The sequence below is a fragment of the Apteryx mantelli genome, chromosome 3 (genome assembly GCF_036417845.1).
Source record: "Apteryx mantelli isolate bAptMan1 chromosome 3, bAptMan1.hap1, whole genome shotgun sequence".
Lineage (NCBI taxonomy): Eukaryota > Metazoa > Chordata > Aves > Apterygiformes > Apterygidae > Apteryx > Apteryx mantelli.
Window position 1 is genome coordinate 2096038 of NC_089980.1, and position 22815 is coordinate 2118852.

Consider the following 22815-nt stretch of genomic DNA (forward strand, 5'->3'; position numbering starts at 1 on the left):
GTGAAATATCATCTAGCTGTTGAGTAGTACATCACCTAGGAATAGAGAGAACACAGTCTGACAGAGAGAGCTTGGGGAAAAAAAAACTGGGTTTTGTTTGCAAACAGTCTGTTTTACTTAGCCCTAATCCCCACCCATATTGGTGATTAACATAGCTATTGAGAGAGTCTGTATTTATTGTATTTAATTGTCTTCCCTAAATTTGCTTTAGCCTTTAGGAAACATAGACAACTTCTTAAGAAACAAAAAGCGAAAGCATTTACTAGCTGGCAGTCTCCAAGTCTTGAAGGGTTAGGAAACAAGGCCAGTTCCAGTATGTATTATCCACAGAAAATACCACAAATTAGTTGCTTTGAAACTTAGGAAGATCTGCTATTGGAATGGGAATGCTGCAGGTATCGAACTGCATTCCTGTAAAGAAGGGCAGGGCGCTGAGCCACCTAATGTATTTTCAGAGTGGAGCCCGCTTTAAGTGGGTGGATGGACCAGATGACTTCCAGAGGTCCTTTTTAATGCACAATATTCTATGCATCTGTACACAACAGTTTTGTTTATTTAACTTGCTACAGCTCTCTTGTAAACTAGCGTATATTTCTGTGCAAATTAGTGTATACTTCTTAATAAACTGTACAAAACTGCAGCTGAGAGTGGAGGCAGGATGCACTTCAGAAGCGCTGTAAAAATTCTGGAAGACTGGTAGTTCTCTGATTCTTTGGCAATGACGGAGGAAGGAGACCTCATTTTGAAGCCAGTGTTTTCAGCACGAGTGTGTATCCAAACCGTTTCTAAAGACAGCGTTAAATATATTGTAAGTTGTTTAAGAGCTCTCAGCACCCTACGTATAAAGCCTGAAGTGTCCTTTTCTTGAATCGTCACTTGTGAATCTCAGCTGCAAGCAGGCCATATACTTGCAGGCAAATGCACCGGCGCTTCAGCAGCGAAACTCCGCGGTTCCCTCTGAGCGTCCCGTGTTGATTTTGGCAGCCTTTCCATGTGCAGACCGCAACTGGCACAAGTGCTCGGAAGAAGCACGTGCCTGACTGCCGTGTGGTGTTAAACAGAAGGAGAATGTGCCCGTTTCCGCTGCCTGTTTTTATTGCGGTGGCGAATGGTACAACACCTGCGCAAGAGAGTCGTGCTCAAATGGGACTTTGCGCGTGGTTCACCCAGTGGTGATGGTGCTTCCCAGATCCTGGTGCCACTCAGCGTTATTAAAAGGATTTTAATAGTACCACGTGCTCACTGAAAAGTTAGTGTATGACAGACCTAAGTTCTCATCTCAGATTAATGGAGCGGTGCGTCAAGGTGTGGGTCACTTATGATTTAAAAAATTATATTTACTCATTTCAGTAATGCTTCTATTTCATAACAGTGCGTAGGGGAAGGTGGATTGCTATGTTGTCACTTGGCATCTGCTTCGTTTTATTTTTTGCTGCAATGGAAATATATGATGATGTTAGAAAACAGTATTACTGGGAGGAGAGACTTGTAGCCTGTTGCCATTCAGTATGAGATGGAGGTCTTTTGGCCTTCCGTCAGGTAGGCTTGCTGTTTGAGATACGGTGATCTAAGCTACCCGTTATCTGTAGAATCTGCATTTCATTTCTCTGGTTTCTTCTCTGCTTCTTTTGCCAACAGAGAGGCAGAAAGAATTCGCTACCAGTTTGCTGGGCTAGCGAGCTCCAGAGCCGAACAGAAGGTCCTACCACCTGCTGGCCAAGGAAGTCGTACAGCAGGCCATAAATTCTGTGGGCTGTGGAATTAAGCAGATGCAGTAATTCTACTTAAATATGTTGTTATGGTTCCTTACTTTTACTGAACACAGGAGGATAAATTCATTTCTGGTATAAATTCTCCGGAATAAGTGCACTTCCACTGAGGATGAATGTGGCCCGTTATTTTTGTGCAATACAGTTGTAATTTGCAGTTTGTCTTCCTTTATATGCTGGCATATTATATTGCTCATTCAAAAGAAAAAATCTCCAAATAAGACTTGGCTCTGAAAAAAAATTTTCTAGTGAAATAATCAAAATGCAGCTGATATCTTTTGCTGCCGTAGGATTCAGCATCATTAGTTCCAAACTTTTTTTTTAATGTGGATGTCTTGCAGCAAGAATGAAAATCAGTCATAGTAACAGCATCCTGCAGTCCCCTCTCTTGCTCTGCCTAAATTGTGCCTAACAGTTTTAAAACGAGCTGCAAATTTTTAAGTGATTTATTCCATCTTCTCCCATTGTCAGAGCAGAACTTGTTCAGTTCAGAAACCTGGCTGCAACCCCGTACTGAACTCTTGCTCCTTCGCTGCAGAAATTTGTTAGCCCGAGCTAGATTAGATTTTTAGCGGCTAATCTGACTGCTGTAGGGGTTTGCAAAGTGGGGACAGAGCTGCGCTATTGGATTTGCCCAATTCATTTGACTCCAGGACTATAATTGCGCTTATGTCTCACAAGGCTTCCCATAGCCTAGGGCTGGCGCGCGGCGGCAAGCGCCGCTTGGCAGCGCCGCGGCGGGAGGGGAAGGCGATGAAAGGGGCGCATTATCGGCGCCGCTCGGGCAGGAAGCCGCCCCTCCGCTCGCGAACGCCGCTCCGATTTTTAGGGAGCGTTGTGCCGGGCGCACAATGGGCCGGGGCAGGCCTGGCGGTTCCTCGGCGCGAGCGGCGGTCCGGCAGGCGAGCAGACGACTCCCTTCTGGGGCCAGCTGGCCTCCTAACGCAATTAGGGGGGGAAAGGAGGTCAGGCGATGCGGTGCACGCCGCAGCCGAAGCCCAGAGCCGCTCGCTCAAGGAGCGAGGAGAGGCGGCGAGCCGGACCGGACCGAGCCGAACCGAGCCGAACCGAACCACGGGGTGTGCGGAAAGCTTGGAAAAGCAGCGTTCGATCCGCGGCCGAGGAGCGCGCCGCGCCGGCGGCAGCCTCCTTCGAGCCGCGAGCTGTATTTATCGGTCGGGCGAGCGGAGACATCAAGAAATCGCTGTGCTCCAGCGCGTGCCGGTGGAAACGTGCACGTTGCGTTCACGTTTGTGAAATTGCCCGAGACCAAGAATTAGTTTTATTCACTATGCTTGCAGCTAGCTTGGGGAGGGGAAGAAATTGCAAACGGTCTCAAGAGTTTCCTTCCCTGAACATTTGTAGAGAGATCATTCAAGTTAGGAATGAATTTTTAAAAATCAGGGTGTTTTTGGTTTTGGGGTTTTTTTTGTTTGTTTGTTTTTGTTTTTAATATCTTATTCTCTGGCTGTTTTGCAATTTTCATGAGGATTTCCCCCACCACCACCACCCATACTCTCTATGGAGAGTATAGCATGAATCTTTTGCCCTATATGCATCGTGGACGCTGCTTTGGACCCATAACCAAACTTGCTTGCTTCCACCCTTCGGGGTATTTGGGTCTACCACATAACTTGTATTTTTAATGAGTGATAAGGAAACTAGCAGCTGGCATGTTGTCACTGATAAGATTATAATAATGGTTTTTATCAAAGAAAGGATCTTTCCAGAACAAATATTTTTGATTAAGACCAACTCTATGTCTGTAACACTACACCTTATCAACGCGGCGATTAAGAATGCATGACTTAATTCATTTCAGAGCGCGGAAGACTGTCATTATCACCGTGTAATGTGGATGGCAGCAGAGGCAGTAATTTCTTACCGCGCTGTGATGTTTGCAAGGTTTTCAGCTCTTAGCCGTCGTCTGCTGTCTAAAACAAGCATAACAAGCATCTGTTGATCTGACTTCTCCCTGCTTAGTGAGTTTTGTTCTCTCTCGTACGTAATACAGGTGTGAAGTGTTTTGGGATTCTTGAGCGTGAAACGTATTTGATCGTCATCTGAATAATTAACTGTGAATTAAGAAGGATCTTTTAAGACGTATCCAGACATATTTTGATTACTGTTTTTATAGCATCAGCGACGAGTTGGGAACCTGTGTTGCAGGTCACAAATTTTGGGTGCCTCTTTACAAGCTCGGTACCGCTGACCCGCTCCGAATAGAGCTGGTGTAAAGGGGGCCCGCGTTTCCGTAGGCTCGTATAGGAGAGTGGAGCTCAGTTTCGGCCGCATTTGGAGCGGCCTTGCCAAACGCCAAGATTCACAGGATGTGTGACCTGTTGCGCACATAGTGTTGTAGCTGGAAGGATTTTTTTTAATTTTTTTAATTTTTATTTTTTTTTAAGACTAAACTTTACATCTCACTTTTGATCATTTTTAAGGTCCCCTAGCTGTGCATCTCTTTATTCAGATGCAAATCTAGATACGCTGAAAACAGTGGCATTTGCCAGTGATTGCAGTGAAATCAGAATTTTATCGTACACTTAGATTACTAATTGGTTTTCTATGTATTGGTCTGCACTGTGATATTATCAACATGAATATTTTCTTGGATGTTATTTTACTTTCACTGAGTAATTAAGAAAATGCATAAAATTCAGGATGACTGTGAGAACAGCAATACGTACTAATTTTTATGCATTTAAGAAGCTCCAGCAGTAGTATTGTTAATGTTTCCATATTTTTTATAAGACAGCTCAGAAACTGTTTGTATTTTCTTCAAACAGAATTAAAAATGTCTTTCCTTTATAGGTGTAAGCACAATACAATTCTTCCTCATCTTTCTTTTATTTCATTTAAAACAAACTGAGAATTTGAGTCGTTCCGTGAACTTAGCTTTATTTTACTTTGCTAGAGTGCAAGCTGTTGGCAAAGTTGGTGGGTTTTAACAATTCTTATGGTCTTGCCGTGGTTTTTCTTACAGCCAGAGCCCAGTTTGCCGCCCGATCTTGTAGGGATGAAATCCTTTACTTTTAAAGATGTTACCTGGTTCTGAAGAGGGAAGATGCTTTGATAAATAGAGGCTAATACGAGGCCTGCGGAGATTATATAGTTGTTATTTATCTAATGAAAAATCGAGATGATGAACAAAGCAGGTCTCTGCTTGGGCTGCTTCGTTAGGTCCGTTGTACGCGTTCTTCGAGAAGGCAGCGCCAAAGCGGAGGTGGTGTTTCTAAGGTCTGAGCGGGGCTGAAATCCCCTTTGTTTCGGGCTGGCGTTCTTCCTGCGGGTTAAACTTTACCTTTCGAGTTTGCCGTGGAAGCTATTGTGCGCGGCTCGTACGTGATTTTCAGATGCTTCCTGCCATCTGTTAGATCACCTCCAGCTCCCCCCTAACAAAGCAAACGCACGGATCTGCGGAGGGACTTGCTACGCCAGTCGTATTTAAAATGTATCTACGTTTTATGCAACTCTGCTTAAAATGAAGGAGTAATTCCCCCAGTATTTCCCATTCTGCTGTAATTTGCGTCGTCCCGAGGGATTTTGTTTACGTTTTCAAACAGAAATTATTTCCAGACTCCGAATCCGCAAGGAAATATTCATTTTATGATAAATTGAGTAATAGAGGTTCATAGTGGAAAGTTTCTCGACGTCCTTAGTCAAGGCGTTCCTTATTTTTGTGACAGCTATGGTATTTTAACTGAAATACGATGTTCTCTGGGTTAATGTTTTGCTCTAGTAATTCAGATTGCCATCTTTAAATTATTATAGGTAATGTACATCTACATATTGTGCTAATGGGTAATTTGCTAATTACTTAATTAAGCCGTCAGATAACAATGCATTTCTGAATGAAGCAAATTATTTAACTGATCTTTTCATGAGCAACCAGGGAAAAACAATATTTTAACTTTTTCCATAATGAAATATTTCTACTATTGAGCATTGTAATTCAATTTGTAAGGCATGACCCCTCATAAACTGTTGTTATCACTCTGATTAATAAAGAGCCAATTTGCTGTTGCAGCTTCGCCACTTGGGAAATGATGAGGTTCACATCGTCTGGTCGGAGCACACCAGGAACTACCGCAGGGGCATTATACCGACAGATTTTGGAGATGTTCTAATTGTTATTTATCCGATGAAGAATCACATGTTTTTCATAGAGATAATGAAGAAACCAGAGGTATGTTTTGACTGCTGTAGTGGATCTGTCATACGTGTTATTCAAGCGACCAACAGTTCTGTTGCTTGAACAAAACTGACTGTTTTAGCGTTCGCCTCCTTTCTGCAACAAATACTAAGCAGAGTTTAGCCATCTCGGTTTAAAAATATGCTGAGCAGTGAGATGTATTTTATTTGCTACATGTGAAAAGAAAGTAATTCACACTATATTACTGCTTAGTGCTTAAGGGAAACATTTCAAAATTCTAAACCCATAGAAGTTACTGTACAATGAACAATGTTTAACATGATTGTGATTTCCAATGTAAGCCAGTCAGTGCAAAATACTAAAGATTTAGGTTCCTCCTTTGCTATTAATTCACCCCATAAGGCTTGGCTACTGTTGTACATATGGCACTGTGCATTACCTCACGTGTTTCTGAGCCCTCGTGATGGTCTGGCTCACTGAGATGATGTAGTCCGTGGACAGCCTGACATCAGAGTAGTTTGATGGTAATGTTTTGTAACTACGTTTTAGACGTTTTTTGAAATAATGGCTTTTTTTCATTGCAGAACGTCAAGTGTGTTTGTATATGTATGTATATAAAAGTGCTAGCTTAATAAATGCTGGTCTGGCATTGTAAGTGCACAAATATGGTAAAATATGCTTTATGAAAGTCATCAGTGTGATAAATACCATTTCCCTCATATGAGAGGCAATATTTGTCCAAGAGAGCAACCAGCTGTGGAAAACGCATAAATCTGACATATTTATCACTGTATGCCGTACTTTTTGAGTTGTAAAAGATACAGCTATTATAGGTTAACAGCTGGAGTTTTGCCAGCAGACATTTTCAGTAAGAAACCTGATTTTTTAAATAAATTGAAATAATTTCTTTTTTTGTCTTAAACTTGATTTTTCAGATCTACAATTTACTTCTCAGGAATTTTAGTAAAAAAAAATTTTTTACCTTAAAATGTCAAAGAGCTTTTAATGTATCTCGACCTCAAAGAGTTCTGTAAGAGAAATCAGAATTTAGCTTTATGAACATGCTTGAAGATTCTATGAATCAATCCGAAAAAAAGCTATGCCGCCGTATATGTTAGTCAAAAATGCCCGACGGGCTGCAAGAATAATAGCTAACTGGAAATTTAGTGTTATCCTTGCATTTAAAGTACAAACCATTACAATGTAATAAAATTAATCCAGACATTTCCAGGGCAAGTGTGGCTGACCTTTTGTTCACCAGCTACTGACCCCAGGGTGAATGAAAGAGGCTTGCAGAGAGAAATGTCTGTTGTTTGGCTTCAGTCCCTGGTATTTAAATTGCATTCCCTAATCAAATGAAAAGGCTGTCCTCTCTATCAGGTTACAGAATCCATGGCAACATTTGGCCTTTTATATACATAATGTTAGCCTTTTTGTTTGCATCTAAGTAGAGACACCTGGAGCAATGTTAACATTAACCGATTTAGCATTAATAGCTTCATTATATAAGAATTTCTGATCAGATAGCTGTTACTTTTGTTATATTGCTTCAGCTTGTATTGTTTTCATTTTTTATCTCCCTGCTTGGCAACCAGGCAATGATTTGCAAATTTTTTTTGTCTTGATTAATTAAGCAATATAATTATCAGGAACCGTGATGCAGTCTTTGCTCAACAAAGCTTCTGGGAGAAAACAATAGTAAGTCTGTTAGGATGAATGCATTCCACGCGTCACAGATGCATGAGGATATTCGGAACAATGAGACGAAAAGCTGCCTGCAAAAGAGGACAAAGAATGCCAAGCAGACTCTACACGCTGCACATACCGCCAGGGACATGCTGCGGGTTCCCTGGGACACAGATGCCTCGTTAGATTGCAGCTAGTCATCAGAGATTAATTCTCAGCCATTTGGTACAATAATTTACCCATTCCCCAGTCTTTTAACTAGTGCTGCTTGCTATAGAAGTGAAGGCTTTGTACTCAAAAGGTTTATTTAACCTTGCCTACTTTTACTGTTTGCAACAAAAATAATGATTTTTTTTTTTCCGCGGGAATTGTAATGAAGCAGGTGTTTGCAGCGTGGCGAATATTAATTTTTGTTTCACGGGTAACTTGCGTTGACATTTGGAGTGGTTCAGGAAGGGGATATTTGCCCTTTACTCTTTAATTTTTTTTTTTTTTAATTGATCCCTGTTTAAGTCTACCGTCATTTCCTTTGCAACCGTTTGAAACAGCGTTTTCTTCGAATGGCTGCAAAATACCAACTCGCAAGAAGTCCTGAGCGGCGAGCGTACCGCTGCGCCTGCGGTTTGTTCTCCGCCTCGGCGGTGCGGTGGGATCCATGCGGATGGCAGCGCGGGCGGCGTAGTGCCGGATCCGCCTGGGAACCGGGGGTCCTGCCGCGGGCTGTGCGGGGTGGAAAGCGGGCCTTCGCTCCCGGGGGAAATTCAGGAGAACGAAGCACATGCACGGACCGCCGGAGCATTTGAGCCCCCTGCACTGAAACCGCAGCTGAGCTATGAACGCTGATTTGGGAAGCGTTACTCTCGGTTCTGGCTCCGTTTGGATTATGTTTGGTTTTCTTTGATAGTACAAAATCGTTCGCTTCCATGCAAAGTCCCTTCTATCCTTTACTGCGTTTAAAGCTTTGTTGTTTTTCCATCTGACGGTGTATGCTGGCTTTGTATGAGGAAAAACGTAATTTCTGGCAAAGCATGTCCCTAGGACGCGTTTCTTCAAATAATCCGATTTTCTTCTTGAAAAAAGCAGGTTTCCTTAACCTGCGCTTCCCACCTGCTTTCTGAAAGTCCCGCACTTAACACGTGCAGGGGAGGTGAGCTAAGTCATAAGCAGTACGGCTTTATGGTGGTGCTCTTCCCTTGCTTCCTTCCTCCTCCGATCGTCGGCGGTAGCAGCCGGCCGGGCGGCGCGCTTATCCGAGCGCTTATCCGAGCGCCCGCGGTGCCCCCCGCGGAGAGCAGCGCCCACGCACGCGCGCCCCGTGTGCTTCTGCTTCTGCCCCGCGGGGCAGCTCGTCAAGTCCGTCGCTTTTTTGTTTAAAAAGCATTTTTCGGTACATAAAAGTATGTTTGAATGGAGCATGACTCTTAAACTCTCAGAGAAAACTATTATTAATGAAACTTTTCACTTTAAAATGTCAGTCGATGATGATGGTTTGGAGATATTTTTGATAAATTTACTGAAGAGTGCCCTTGGAAAAGGTTTTTTGTTTTTTTTTTTTAAAGAGAGGGTGTGTATGTATATATGGACAGATATGCCCATAAACACCTTAAATATATTTTACGTATATAAACGTTCAAACTAGCTAGTTAGTAATGTTAGCATTTAAAAAAAAAAAGCGTATGTGCACACACACACACACCCAGAGTAGTACATGAGAAGCAATACTGAGCAGTGCCACATGAGCAATAATTCATGAGAAGAATCCAGGATTAGTTTAAAAAAGAAAACAAAACCGAACAAAACCCACACTATGGAAGCATTTTACGCTGATCTATTTTTTGGGCTTTGGTGATTATTTTAAGTAAAGGAATGACAGAAAAACTGTGGGAAAAGACAGCTGTCATTTGCAGATGTTATATTAAAACCAAATTTCTCCTGTAATTCATTGCCACTTCTAATTAGAAGAATTCCCTAGATGCAAGGGATTTATATTATTCCCTTTGTCCATTTATTGAATGACTGTCACAGTCACCCACAAGCGGTTGCGGAAGAATAATAGAGGGTATTTATTTATGTGATAAGCCTCTATACAGGTGGAAAAAATCCATAGCTTAAATATTGATGATTGCTGCTAGCTTCTGTCTAGGGTGGTTTTTTTGTTTCATTTTGAATTTGTGATAGGAAAATGAGTGTTTGTAAATATTTGACTACTTGTAAATATTAACATTTATTATACGTTTTAACATTTAGATGTTCTCATTTTGACATTGCAAAATCTGTTGTGTATGTGTAATTCCAGATGTTTTTCACTTTTATGAAGTGTTTGGGCTTTTTACCTAATACAGCTTTTTTCTGAAGAGCCGTATGTCATCAAATTACATTATGTGATGGTTTCCTCTGAAGGCAACCCTAAAGTAACACAGTTTTAACATGTGAACATCGTATACTGGAATAGACCTGTTGGCATCTGTCCCAGCTTTGTTTACGTGCTACTGACTTCGAGAGGTTTTAGTTTTCTGCCATCTTCTTTACTTTCCACAGACCTGATTATCTTGCATCAGCTCAATTTTTTCCTGTAGTGAAGTCCAGGAAAGGCGTTTATGGAGGAATATTTGATACAAACACTTTCTTGCAAAAACTCCTGCCGATGCTGTGTTGCTCAGCCAGTGAATCAGGGTCTCCTGTTGTGAGATGCAACATAGAAAACATCTCAATATCTACTCAAAATGGAAAATCAACTTCGAATTCATAGATGAATTTTGTTAATATAAATCATAAATTAATGTTTAGAGTTGAATATTCTATAAAATGCCCTTATGCATGTAAAATAACCTTGTAGCTCCAGTTGGCTTGACTTTATATGCGTTGTTTTTATTTTGGGGTCTGCAGGTGCCATTTTTTGGTCCTCTCTTTGATGGAGCGATAGTGACTGCAAAGCTGCTGCCAAGCCTTGTGTGTGCCACGTGCATCAATGCCAGCAGAGCCGTGAAGTCCCTCATCCCCCTCTACCAGAGCTTGTATCCTTTCTTCCTACTCATGCAATGCACTTCTGAGGTAGGATTCTTCATTCCTAATATTCTTCTGTTAGAGGTAAGTGTTAATGAGAATCCTTCCAATCTGATTTTATTGAAAAATGTCAAAGCTTTCTTTCTGTCAAGCTCGATGTTTTTAGCATCATTCGTGCCCAGCTGTAATCCAGGGTTTTAAAAATAAGGTCGTAACATCAGAAGAAAGATCTCACCAGCTGTTTCATACAATTGCTTATGGTAGATTTGGACTTAACATTTCTTCTTTGAACTGTAAGTGGTGATAATCTTCAGTTTCCTTTCGTGCTAATAAAATAGTTACCTACAGTATATGCTAGACTGATACAGAAAGCAAACCGTATTCCCACCTTCTTATTCAAGGAAGTAGTCCCACTGACTTTACTGGGACTCGTTACATTAGTAAGACAGATGGGATTTGGCCTATGATTTGGATGTTTCAGTTGCCTAATTCAATTTTTATTCCAGCCATGTCTGTATTTAAGCATTCTCAGAACATATTTTCTAACAGCTGCTGGAAGATAACTAGATGGTATGCTTCTCTGTTACAAAACATGTAGTATTGACTTTTATTCTTACATGATACGCAGACTAAGAGCACAAAATTGTTACTTGACATTCTGGGATTCTCTTCTCATAATGCCTTAATTACGCTGGAAACATTTTATAGCATGTTTTGTTAATCACATCTCTCTAGTCTCAGGACCAACACTCACTACACTTTACTTTCTTTGGGTGCTTTTCATATGAGGATTTTTCTAATCATAGGAGTTTGAGAAAGAGTTTGGAAATGGAATGTTTTGGTCTTTGAAAGAACATAGGTTAATTAGTTTGAGACACATTTTTAATACGCATAATATCTTCCAAATATTTTCTTTAGAAGAGGCAGTTTAATATACTTGGCAAATATGCTCAGAATTAAGAGCAGCATTGTAGTTAAATGAATTCACATTTTATTAACTTCATTGTTTACTCGTTTTAAAACGAAGTAAGCCAGTGGTTGTTGCATAAGCAGCTGAATGCAAAAGTACCTCGCAGCTATTTAAAACATGCCAGGTTTTTCAGTTTTGTTTAATGAGAGAAATCTAGCTAATTACTAAAATTCCTTTAATGCGCAACTTTGACTATATAAGCCGATGGATTAATCTACATATCACAGTAAAACTACAGTGTGGTAAAATTAACACAGAACAGTGCTTACGAGAATGAAGCGATCCTGTTGCCCCTTACTGTTACCCTACCGCCTAACTCCCGGTAGGAGTCCTCTGATTTTTAGCTCCTGTTCATCTTAGGGCTTTCGCATTTTGTGAGCAAACAATTTTCACCAGCCTGCTGTGCTCCTGCTTTCCTGTAGGCTCTTCCTAGGTCCTTATTTAATCCCAATGAAACATGAGCGACACAGACGTGACAGCCTATACTGCTTTTCAGCATATGCTGGGGTCCAGCTGAAACGGTGTCTGTCCCCAGGTGCGCAGTTTCCCTTTTCGTGCGTGCTTTTGCACCAGAGGTTTCTGTAGTGAATCAGATGCTACTTCTGAAAACTGAAAATAGATTGAGAGACTTCTGAAGCTTAAAGATGATGTGGTGGGAAGATCCCATCAGGATGGCGCTGGGGTAGATGAGAAAGCTATACATAACTTTTATGATAGATAATTGAACACCTTTTATAGCAAAGGCACAAGGAGGTACTAAAATTTTTAATGAGCCAGAAACTTGAATTTAAGTTTATGGATGCATGTATATTGAAATGGATTGCAGTTGAGAAGTTACTGGGAGAGGAGGATTGAGATGGAGCCAGACGGTGGGGCGACATCCAACCAGATGCATTTGACGTAACCATGAATAAGTCAGAAATCCTTTTCTAATTTCCAGGTGTGATGCGTGGGGTTTCCCAGCCCCGTGGTGGTCTGAGGGTGACTTTATAACTTACTTGGTTACAACTGGGTACTGTATTCTTGTTGCAAATCCTGCGAGTTGCAGAAGGAAGTGTTTGAACGTGTCCCGGATGGCGATGCTGGTTTGTAGCTCTTCTCGCAGTATGCAAGCTCAGCGAGTGACTTTGCTCTCCGGTGTTCGCTGTACTAACTACAATTAAGAGGACAGGAGAAAAGCAGACCCAGCAGTTCAGAAGTAACGTAAGCAAGTTTAATAACTTTGTTGGGTTACAACCGCCTGTAAGTGCGAGGCACGCTGAGAGACGGGATTGCGTATTGTGATGCAGGGAGAAGATGAACATGAAATGAGAAGAGACTGCTTGCAATTCCTCAGTTAGCTTCTAAAATATAATAGCGAACAGCGGTATTTTAGGGAAAAGGTGTTCTATAAAGTTTTAAACCAGCTTAATGTGTGTGCTTTAATTAGGGTTGCCACATGTAAATAAATGCACATGGCTGATTTTGCAGAAGTGAACTCTTAAATTATAAATTACATAGAATTTTATAAAAAGTCATTTTATTTCTAAGGACGTTTTAGCATTTTATTTATTAACTTGCAGATGATAAAATTTTGAAGTGTTTTATACTCAGACGGTGAAAGGAAAAGGATGCAAAAGAGCAATGGGCTTTAGCGGCTGTAACTAATGGACAAAGAGTCAGCTTTAAGAATTATAAATGTACTGAAAGTAAGGTGAATAACTCAAAAATGTCAATGGAAAGCAGAAATAAAAAGCAGTAATCCTGGAAAAGTAAACAATGATGTTTTGCAACACGTGAGACATAACCTTGCAGCTGGGTGAATGCAGAAGAGTTGTGGTAGCCTGTTAAGGCAGAGCTGAGGAGTGACCTTCCAGTTTTCTTTGTAGAACAAGCCGTTTTAAAAATCAGCACTCATAGTAAGAGTTAATAGTTAAAAATGTTCTTGATTCAAGTGTGGTTAGAAATTGGTAATTGCACAGAATAACTGAAAGAACAGCAGTGAAGATTGCTCTATGGCTGCTCAGGTCACGTCTTAAACACTCTGTTTGGTTGTAAATGGTTCAATAGTAATAAAATATTGACTAATCTGAGGGAGATCAAGGGTCAGTTATAAAAGAAGTAGGAGACTTGAGGGATTGGCTCATCGAGTGACGCTGGAAGTTTAAAAATAAAACCAAACGCTCCTGCTCCACCTTCCCTTTCTGCCACTGTTAAGTTGGTGGCGGTGTAAAATATTTATCGGGACGGTATTCTAACCGTAGCGTATCGCACCCAGCAGAACTCTCGTTTGAGCTTTCCTGTTGAAGGATGGGAAGTGAATAAATGTTTGCGGTGCCCGAGGGGAAGTGATCTGCATCTTGTAGGTAGCGGGCTGCTGAGCTCTGGCAGCCTCATGCAAATAATGACAGCTGAAGTCACTTGTTGGAAAGTCTGTAAACTCTGGTTACAGCTGCACTTGTCAGTAGCTTTAAGGGAAGTGTAATCAGCCACAGAGATTAATTTGCATCTCAATTAGGAAAGAGTCAGGAGGAAGCGGTAGGGTCTGTTGCTAGAAGGTTGTGGAAGAAAGCTCATCAGGCACAAAAGCCTCCCAACTCTCAGTGCTCCAGCTGAGTGGAGGACAATATCTGCGCTTTAGTTACCATGGGGACCAGAAGCCTGCGGAGCCACCGAAGAATCTGTGGTTTGCACTGTAATCATTTGGTCAGGATGACACAAATTCCACTGTTGTACCCAAATACAGTTTTCTGTTGGAAATTTCTTTGAAAATGGAAAAGGTAACTATGGCAGACTGTAGAAGATTTTTTTTAATCTCTGTTTTGTGTTGATGTAGCTATTTCTGTTTTAAGGCATTCATTAGAACAAGGAAAATATGCATTAAAAAGTAACTAATTTAAACTTTAGTCTAAAGCCATTCTGGCTGCAAGTTTTGTTGCGCGAGTCAAATGGCGTATGATGGCATTAGAGCGAAGCAGACACGGAGCAGTTAGGTGGCGTCAGCTTCTCCTGGGTGTGGTTAAAGCCCAGTGTGCTCTGCGAGCGTTGCAATGTTTGCGGATGATTATACATTAGCATATGTTTAAAATATTCATTTTTTTTTTCAGAAGTGCATTCGTCCTTGGTGCACTGAAGCATCGAGACTAAGCAGCTGCAGACCCTCCTAAATGGTGCTCTCACAAACCGTAAGCAACTGTTGAGAGCTAGGTAACATGTTTCGGGAGGAAGCCTCACCATTCTGCTTTTTCAGGCAGTAATTTTTATTTTAAATACGCTTGTATATTTTATTGTAATCATAAACAATAAGGTGGGTTAAATTATCTAAAACCAGAAGAATAGCGTTTAAACTTACTAAAATTGTTGTATAGAAATGTATGTACTTATGCAAGTTTTTGAGAGTATTAAAGCCACCCATTTGCTGGGGAAAGGAGGGAACAACTAGTCTGTCAGATTAAAATAATTATCTGTGTTGAAACTAAAGTTCCTTTTAACTGAGCCCGGTTAAAGCAGAGGTTGCTTGTTGTCAATATTGTCTTTAAGAGTAATGCAAGTCTGTAAGCAGAATGCCCTAGGAGTTAAGAGCAGGGATGAAAAACAGTGTATTTGTAAGGCTTTGGTAAAATTAGACAGGAAGAAGGAAGATATAGCAGCATGAACTGTATGTAAAATACGTGATGCAATGTAAAATCCATCCAGGTTTGAATAAGTTAATAAGTTGTTGTATCTTTCTCCTTCTATGAACAGTTTTTTCTTTCAAAATGTCTTGGTCAGTTTAGAACTCCCTAAATGCAGTTTTCTGACAAATTTAAATTGAGATACTTTAGTGACAGTACTTTTATCCCCTTTGGGGTTTTTTGAAAACATGCCTGGAGGTGGGAAGAGTTCTTTATTGTGTGCAGTCTGCTTCAGAAGATCCGAATCTCTTCGTGCTCTGCGTCGTCGTTGCTGTTTGACTAGACTAGCTACATAGGTAGACTGTCTCGCAAGAGGAAGTTCTTGATTTTTTCGGTCTGCGGATGGAGGTGCTGTTTGTGTACTTGCCTGTTGTGTACTTCAGGGTAAGGCTTGTGTAGACAAATCGACCTTGTCCCTCCGGGTCGAGATGAAGACAAGTTGGTGGAGCAAGGTGAACAGTAGTTGCAATGTTAAGTCACACGCCATAATTTTTTTTTTTTTAAATCATTATTAACACGGCTTCACATTGTACTTGCGGGCAGCGAATAATTCTTCAGCTCATCCCATTGCTATCCTTCCAACCGTTTCCTTCACACGTTCAGCTAATACCAGTGACGGAGGAGTAGGGCTGGCCTGATACATGAGATGGCTTTTGTGTATGCCGGCCTGGTGGCTTTTCCTCTTGAAATTCTGGATTTCCATTTTTTCTTTTCATGCTTACGAGAACTGAAACAACTTCAGAGCTATTAGCAGCTAGCGAGGTGTCAGAAGAAGGACGAAAGGAGTGATTGTGCTGAGGCCAAGTAAGGGGGAGGACAGAAGGGCTTGGGAGTTTGCAGACCGGTCGGCGTAACATAAATTGCCAGAAAATTACTGGATCGATTCCTGAAGCTGCCCATGGAAAACTAGTACGTGGGTAACAACCAGTGTCATTGGACAAGATCAAATCATGTTGTACCAGTTTTTTTCCTTGGCGGTGACATAACAGGACCTGTGGACAAGAAAGAAGCTACAGGTGTTAAGGTGCAGCACTAAGGTTCTGCCATCTAAATGATATTTTCTGAAGGGAGCTGAGAGGGTATGGCTAAGATAGAAATACAACTGGCTAGGCAAACTCAGCTGGAGAATAGTTACCAGCTGTTCATAATCAAAATGAAAGGTCCTGCTAAGCAAGAGTCCGTTCTAGTTCCAGGAATATTAAATATTTCAAAAAATGATTGGGATGATAATATACGGTTGAAATTGCATCTTCGTGCTTTCTTCCAGCTTATTTTCAATTACTTGTATGTTAAAGTTTTCTTTTGAACATTTGTACGTTCTAGAGTCTCAGTTGCCTTAAGCTGCCTTGTGTGTAGTCATGGACATCTTTGAGAGCTGGTCTTGTCTGTACAGATAAATATTAAAAGTAAACAGGATTTGTATTTAAGACTTTTTGTATAGGTTCAATTTACAGCTGTTTTTTAAGCTGACAGCTTTTAAGCTCAGATGCTAGTAAACCTCCAAATATGCAAGTGTAACTAAGTCTGGGGGTATTGGGCACCTTGGTCCATATTTTATTGCTGGTCTCCAAAAAGACTTTTGGATTTGGGGAAAGCAGTGTCTTAGCAAAGAGATACACTCAGCATGCACAGGAGAAATGCAGTTTTGATTACCATGTCCGTCTGAATGGAGTACTGTCCTTGCTCCTTAAAGTTGTTTTGGTTTAGAACTTCGTAAATTGGGCCCAAGTTTTATTTAAGAAATTTCATTACTTAAAAAATCTCATAACTTTTATAATTTAAGGTATTTCAAAGTTATTTGTCGTATTCTATTGCTCCCCCCCCACATTGTGAATAGCAATTGTACATTTAGTCCTACTCTCCATCTACTAACTGCATGTGAAGAAAAATGGGATGGACTTGACGTCTCTGATATGCTGCCCCAGCTTCTCCTAGCTTTTTGTAAGGAACCTACTGGAAAGTATAAAATTCCCCTATATGTGTGCACCACTTATTTCCTGTATTCTTGGTGGATTTCGTAGTCTTCAAATTATTTTCTTAAGAGTGTAAGCTACATTTATCTTCCTGTGAATGGGTAAATAGGTAGTTCCTGTTGGGGTTTAATAAGAATTAACATGTTTCTTGTAAAATTACCTTCTTAGCAACCTCACTTTAGAATAAATTGGCTTGGTCCTACCATGCAACTGCCTTTTTTTTTTTTTTTTTTTTCCTCCTTGTTGATCCATTTGATCCCTGCATATTTTTCATTCTCTTTTATAGCGTATTGATTAGAGTACAATGCCGAATTACTCTTTAGGGAAAGAAGAAATAACTGAAATTTGGGGGGGGGGGGGAGGGAGGAGAGACACGTGACTCATCTCCCCACTCAGCTGCTCTTTTTGCCCTCCAGCCGAGCTGCCTCAGGTAGCAGCGCAAGCGTTCTCGGAAATGAAATCCGAGCAGAAATGTCTGACATCAGCCGTGCTGCTGCTTCGTTTTCTTCATTAACATACAGAGAATTACATACAGGCTGAACTAAGCATCTGTAACCTGGTGAGAAGAAAAAAAATTACCACAGTGGCAAGTTGTGATACTGTTTCCAAAGTTGTTTGCGTTTGTTGTCGTCGTTCCTTCAAAGAGAAACCCTGAAAACAGAAGTTTTAAATTCTTCCCGAGTCTGTCCTGGATGTTCACGGTACTTTGCTGCCACTTAATGTGTCTGTGCATTAGGCGCTTAATGCGTCGGTGCATTGTGAAAATGCATACACTCGACATAATAGCTGAGCACTGGATGTCACCGTTTCTCTGGCTAAGATTTGCAGTCCTGCGGCCAGCAGAAATCACAGCACTTCCTTTAGAGAAGCAATTTGGTACATAGCTTTTAAAGGTTTATGTGCTGCAATGAATAGAGCACACCTACTTAGCTGTACCAAGCAAGTAGCTGCTCGGGATGAATTCAAAAGACCGTCTAAATACGTAACAAAAAAGATATTTGTAACTTTAATTATATTGCATCCAGATATTAACGTAGTTATCATATATGAATATATCGTGTCTGGAATCAAGAAGATTAAGCAAAGAACATCAACTTTGAATTTGCAGTGTAGCTCCTTTTGTCGGTTCAAGCCAATTTATGATTAGCTTAACAGAGTGATTGATTTTCTCATTTGTTTTATCAGAGACTTCAAACGAGAAAAATATTTTCTGTTCGATTTAATCGTGTGAGTGACTGGCATACCTATTTTGTAGCTGCATGTAACATCAGCTGGCTGAAAACACTTTTCGTGTACCTTTCGAAGTGTGTTTTGCTGAGCTTGCATGAAGAACGCTGTTTTGATTATAATGGTAGGTGAGATCGTACTGTGAAAATAAAATAGCAAGCCTGTTACTTCTTTTAGGGAAGAGTCCATAATTTCTTTCCTTCGTTTCATCCGAAGGGGTTGTGCCTTCAAGCCGTATAGACCCTGCTGGAAATCAGTATGAAATTCTGAAGCGTGCGTCACGGTGGCTGTGACAATTGATACGACACGGCATGTGACAGGTCTCTGCCGGAACGGTCACTCCGGGCTCCCGGGAGTAGCTGTGGTCAGTCGCTGTCGTTCTGCCCGCAGAAAGCCGCCGATTTAACTTGCCGTCCTTGGCTTTCCTGTCAGTTATGGTGACCAGCCAGCGCGAGACGGGTTTGAGCTTCCGACAGAAGCGTTTGGTCCAGCGGCGCCGGTTTCCGAAGGACGCTGGCGCATGCTCCGGGAGCTGCAGTAGGTGGTGTGAAGCAGCGCTGACCTTCATTCTGCAGTGCAGTTTCCCTGCCGGAGCGGGTCGATAGCGGAGCCGGCTGGCTCTGCTGCTTACCTTCCGTTCGCACAGGGAGAACCTTCTCCGGGCGGCAATCGATAGCTCTAATCTGTTCCAGCCCGTAATAAGTCATGCGAGGCAAAGCTTTTAGGTGGCATTACACGGGATTGCGGAGGCGGCTCTTCAGCTCTTACTCATAGTGCTCTTCATAGACTAGCCGGGAAATCTACTGCCTTCCATTCATTAATATAGAAAGAGCTATCTAATACTTATACGAATTTAGTCTTCAGATGTTTCTGAATGATGTACGGATGCAATGCCTTTTAAATTTCTATATTTTTATGTGTGCAACTGTGCATATATCCATCACTGTTCATATTCCCTTGTAACATACCTTGGGTATACATTACTCTTAACTGCTCATGATCTCCACCAGCTTGCAAACTTCACTGCTGCCTGTCTTCCTTTCTCTATCACATGTAACGGTATTAAAAAATCAGGTGGGAGCTAGACGTTCCAAGTGAACTCCGTTATTTATTCACAGAATTTGTATAACAACAAAAAGTCATACCTGCCCTGGTTGCCTGCTTCATGTCCCTCGTTCCTGTGACTGGAGACGGCCACCATCGGCGTAGGAAGACTAGCTGCGTTAATTCCTTGCTGCCGCTTCCCTTTGGATTCTCGCCTTCCTTCTCATTGTTCTCAGCGCGGCCGTTTCCGCCCCCCCGGATCGCTGCAGAAACTGCGCTCGGGGTCTCTAAGCAAAGCTTGCTGTTTTGTGTGATAAAAGACCCCTTGCACCTCCAAAAAATATTATTAGTTCGGTGATCCTTAGTCTTCCCACCTTTTAGGATGCCTTTATATGATTTCATGCTAAAAATACAATTGGTTTTCCTGTTGTAACGCGGAGCATCGTTATTCTTCTCCACAGTTGGAAGCTGTAAAGATCACTGAGGGCTGTTGGTAAAGTCCCAAGCTAATTCTGTAATAGAATTTGAAATAGCAGTCTGCTGCTCTTCCCAGCGATGACCTGCATTTGTGCACATGCTCCTCAGTAAAAGTAAACAAAACCCAACAGCCTTCAAGGTTTTTGTTTGCTAAATAATGTAAAAGCAGTTCTAAAAAAGAACTTGTGTTTAAGTGACATCCTGAATTAAATGGTTTTTAAAATGAAATGTGAATTCGCTGTGTGATCTAAGTCACAAATAGAAAAGTCATCTTTGGATTTATTTAACGATGCACACATACAATAATTCAAAACAAGCTTCCTAAAATACACTGCCATGCCCCTAGCAAAGACTGGAAAGTCATGATCTCGCTGGAAATAGTATAGCTTATATTATTTAAAAAGCAGATCAGAATTTGGAGTTGGGAATTTGAAGTTTAATTCTCTGACGTGGAAAAGCTGCTGCTTTGCGTGAAACTTTCTTTCTTCTTTGCTTCTGTTTCTTCATCAATAATTTATTTGTACATGAAAAATTTTGCAGGAAGCTGGGGCTTTTCATTGTTGCTTTAAACTCTTATGTCCTGGGCTTTTAGTCAAACTGAGCTGTGCGAAAGTGCTCATATACCACCGCTTGTTCTTTGTAAAGTTGCGGGAAGTAATGTTGATCCAGTTTAAATCTATGGAAGTATAATATAGTTCTTTATATATTCACAAGCAAAATTTGATAGCTTTCTCTGAAATTCGATGAAGAGCACTATGAATAAGAGTTGAAGAGGAAAATAAGATTCCGGGCATTTTGTACAAAGTGGCTAATATCTAATAGGTATTAATATAGTCCCTAATATTTGGGTGCTTAAAGCCATCTGAAATTGTCCGCATCCCTAGATTAACTCGCCATCCCTCTCTCGCACTTTGGCTGCAAAAAAGGGGGAGGAATCTTAATGTACTGTTTGGGCAGGTTTAAGGTCTGTTTTCCCCATGTTGAAAGCGCTTTATGATTAGCTGTAGAAATATTAAGTAATAATGGAGAATTTCAGAAGATCCAAAGGGAGGAAGCCGGTGGCGCTGCAGGGGACACAGGGCCCTTCGGTAGAGATTTCTCCGGTGAGCAATCGCGCTGGCTCTGATGGGGTTGTTCAGGGAATAGCTTTGACACTTTGGTCAAGCTGACGACCGTCAAAGTGCCTCCATCATCCTCCAGAAAACAAAAACAGTTTTATTACAGTGCGGTTTTTGTCAGTGTAATTTTGCCCTACCCCAAGGGCCTTCAGGAAGCCGGTAACGTCGGTCTGGTTTTAATTTAGGTTACAGTAATGAAGTGAGAAAGTAGCAGGGTATATAGTTTTATTTATAATTAAGCTAGTGAACATACCTTGCCTAGGTGGTGTGAGTTCACACTCGCCTTCTCTCCGAAAAAGGTGCCGCTAGAGGCCGGGCGCCCCCGGCTCGCTCTCCCGCGTTTGCCACCGCGAGAGCGCCTCCGGCTCGGGCGCGACGCGGGCCTCCCTCTGAAGCTGCGCCCGCAGCCAGAACTGATGCGTTCGCGTTAACGCTACGTGGCTCGTTCCGAGTACGTACCCCCGACGAAGGGTTTTGTGTCCTTAATGTTTTTAAAACCAGTCTTGGTGGTTTTTACCGCGTCAGCTCCTGTTAGCTTCAGAGGGATTTTCGCGGCTAAAACCCGTGTCGTGTCTTTTAAAAACTCGCTTCCGCATGCTAGTTTGCCCTCTGGGTTTCCCGGGATTATTTTCGTTTGGCTTTTTGTCACGAACGTAGGAGGGGGGGAAAGAAAGAAAAGAAAAAAGGAGAAGAACAACGACAAAGTTTTATCTGGCTGGCTTTTAGATGCAACCGAGGCGCCGCGGTCCTGGCGCGGCCGCAACCTTCGCCGGCGCGAGCGTGAGCGCGAGCTCGTCCCGCCGAGGGCCCGGCGTGGCGCGACGCGACGCGCGGCGGTGATGGTGGGCCGCCGCCGCCTCACGGCTCGCGCGCCCCCGCGCTCATTAGCATGCCGGCTCCGCAGCCGGCCCCGCGCGCGCCGCGGCGCTGGCTTACCAGCTGTTCCTGCTGCTCCCGACAATGTCTGCTGTGTTCGCGTCGCCGGGTTCCTGCGCTCGCCGCGGCGAGGAGACGGCCTTTCCGCTGGGGATACCCACGTGTCGGCCTGTCAGCGGCGGCACCGAATAAAGTAATAGGCCCTCGCATGGCATATGGTGTCTGGATTCATACAAGATGCAAAACTATTCTGCCGCTAATGCACAATGACTCATAGCATTGCTAATTTTTCTAACAAAAGCCCACTTCCACACCCACACTTTTAACCCCTCGGGCTAAAAAGCCTCTTCTTTTACTTTCAAAGCCCTGGAAATGTAAGGAGGTGGCTTCTGGATCAATATATGAAACCTTAGATTTATTTAAAGCGCAGGCCAGTTCTAGTTCTTATTTTAAATTTAAGTAAAACACGGTTTTCAGATCACTTCCCTGCTCTAATTGGGAACGAAAAGAAATACAGTTTATTCATAGTCAAATTTATTCTTTCGTAGTTGCATATTAGAAAAGCAGTCAGAAGTCAACCTGGGTGATAAAAAGTCATTTTTGTTTTAAAAAGCATCAGTGATACAACCAGTGCATCTACAACCGATCTTCTATTGCAGTATGAGCTATCTAGCCCCTCCGTATAAGATGCTTGTAATATCTGGCTGTCTTTTCTCTATACTAGCTCCTCAGGGGTGGCAAAAAATAATACACTTTCCAACTAGAGGGAGCTGCTGATATCACCGATACTAATTCTTAACCTTCCACTCTAATTCCTTTGTGCGGAATATACAGCGGTCATTTCTACGTTTTAATAAAATGCT

The 22815-nt window shown here is 41.9% G+C and overlaps 1 protein-coding gene across 1 annotated transcript in view; it reads left to right on the plus strand.

Moving 5' to 3' along the window:
* RALGAPA2 (Ral GTPase activating protein catalytic subunit alpha 2) overlaps window positions 1-22815 on the plus strand; it is a 178506-nt gene that overhangs the window by 113212 nt on the left and 42479 nt on the right. Inside the window, exons 36-37 of the mRNA XM_067292610.1 lie at window positions 5800-5958; window positions 10498-10625. Coding sequence (XP_067148711.1) covers window positions 5800-5958; window positions 10498-10625 — 287 coding nt within the window. The remainder of the gene's footprint in view (window positions 1-5799; window positions 5959-10497; window positions 10626-22815) is intronic.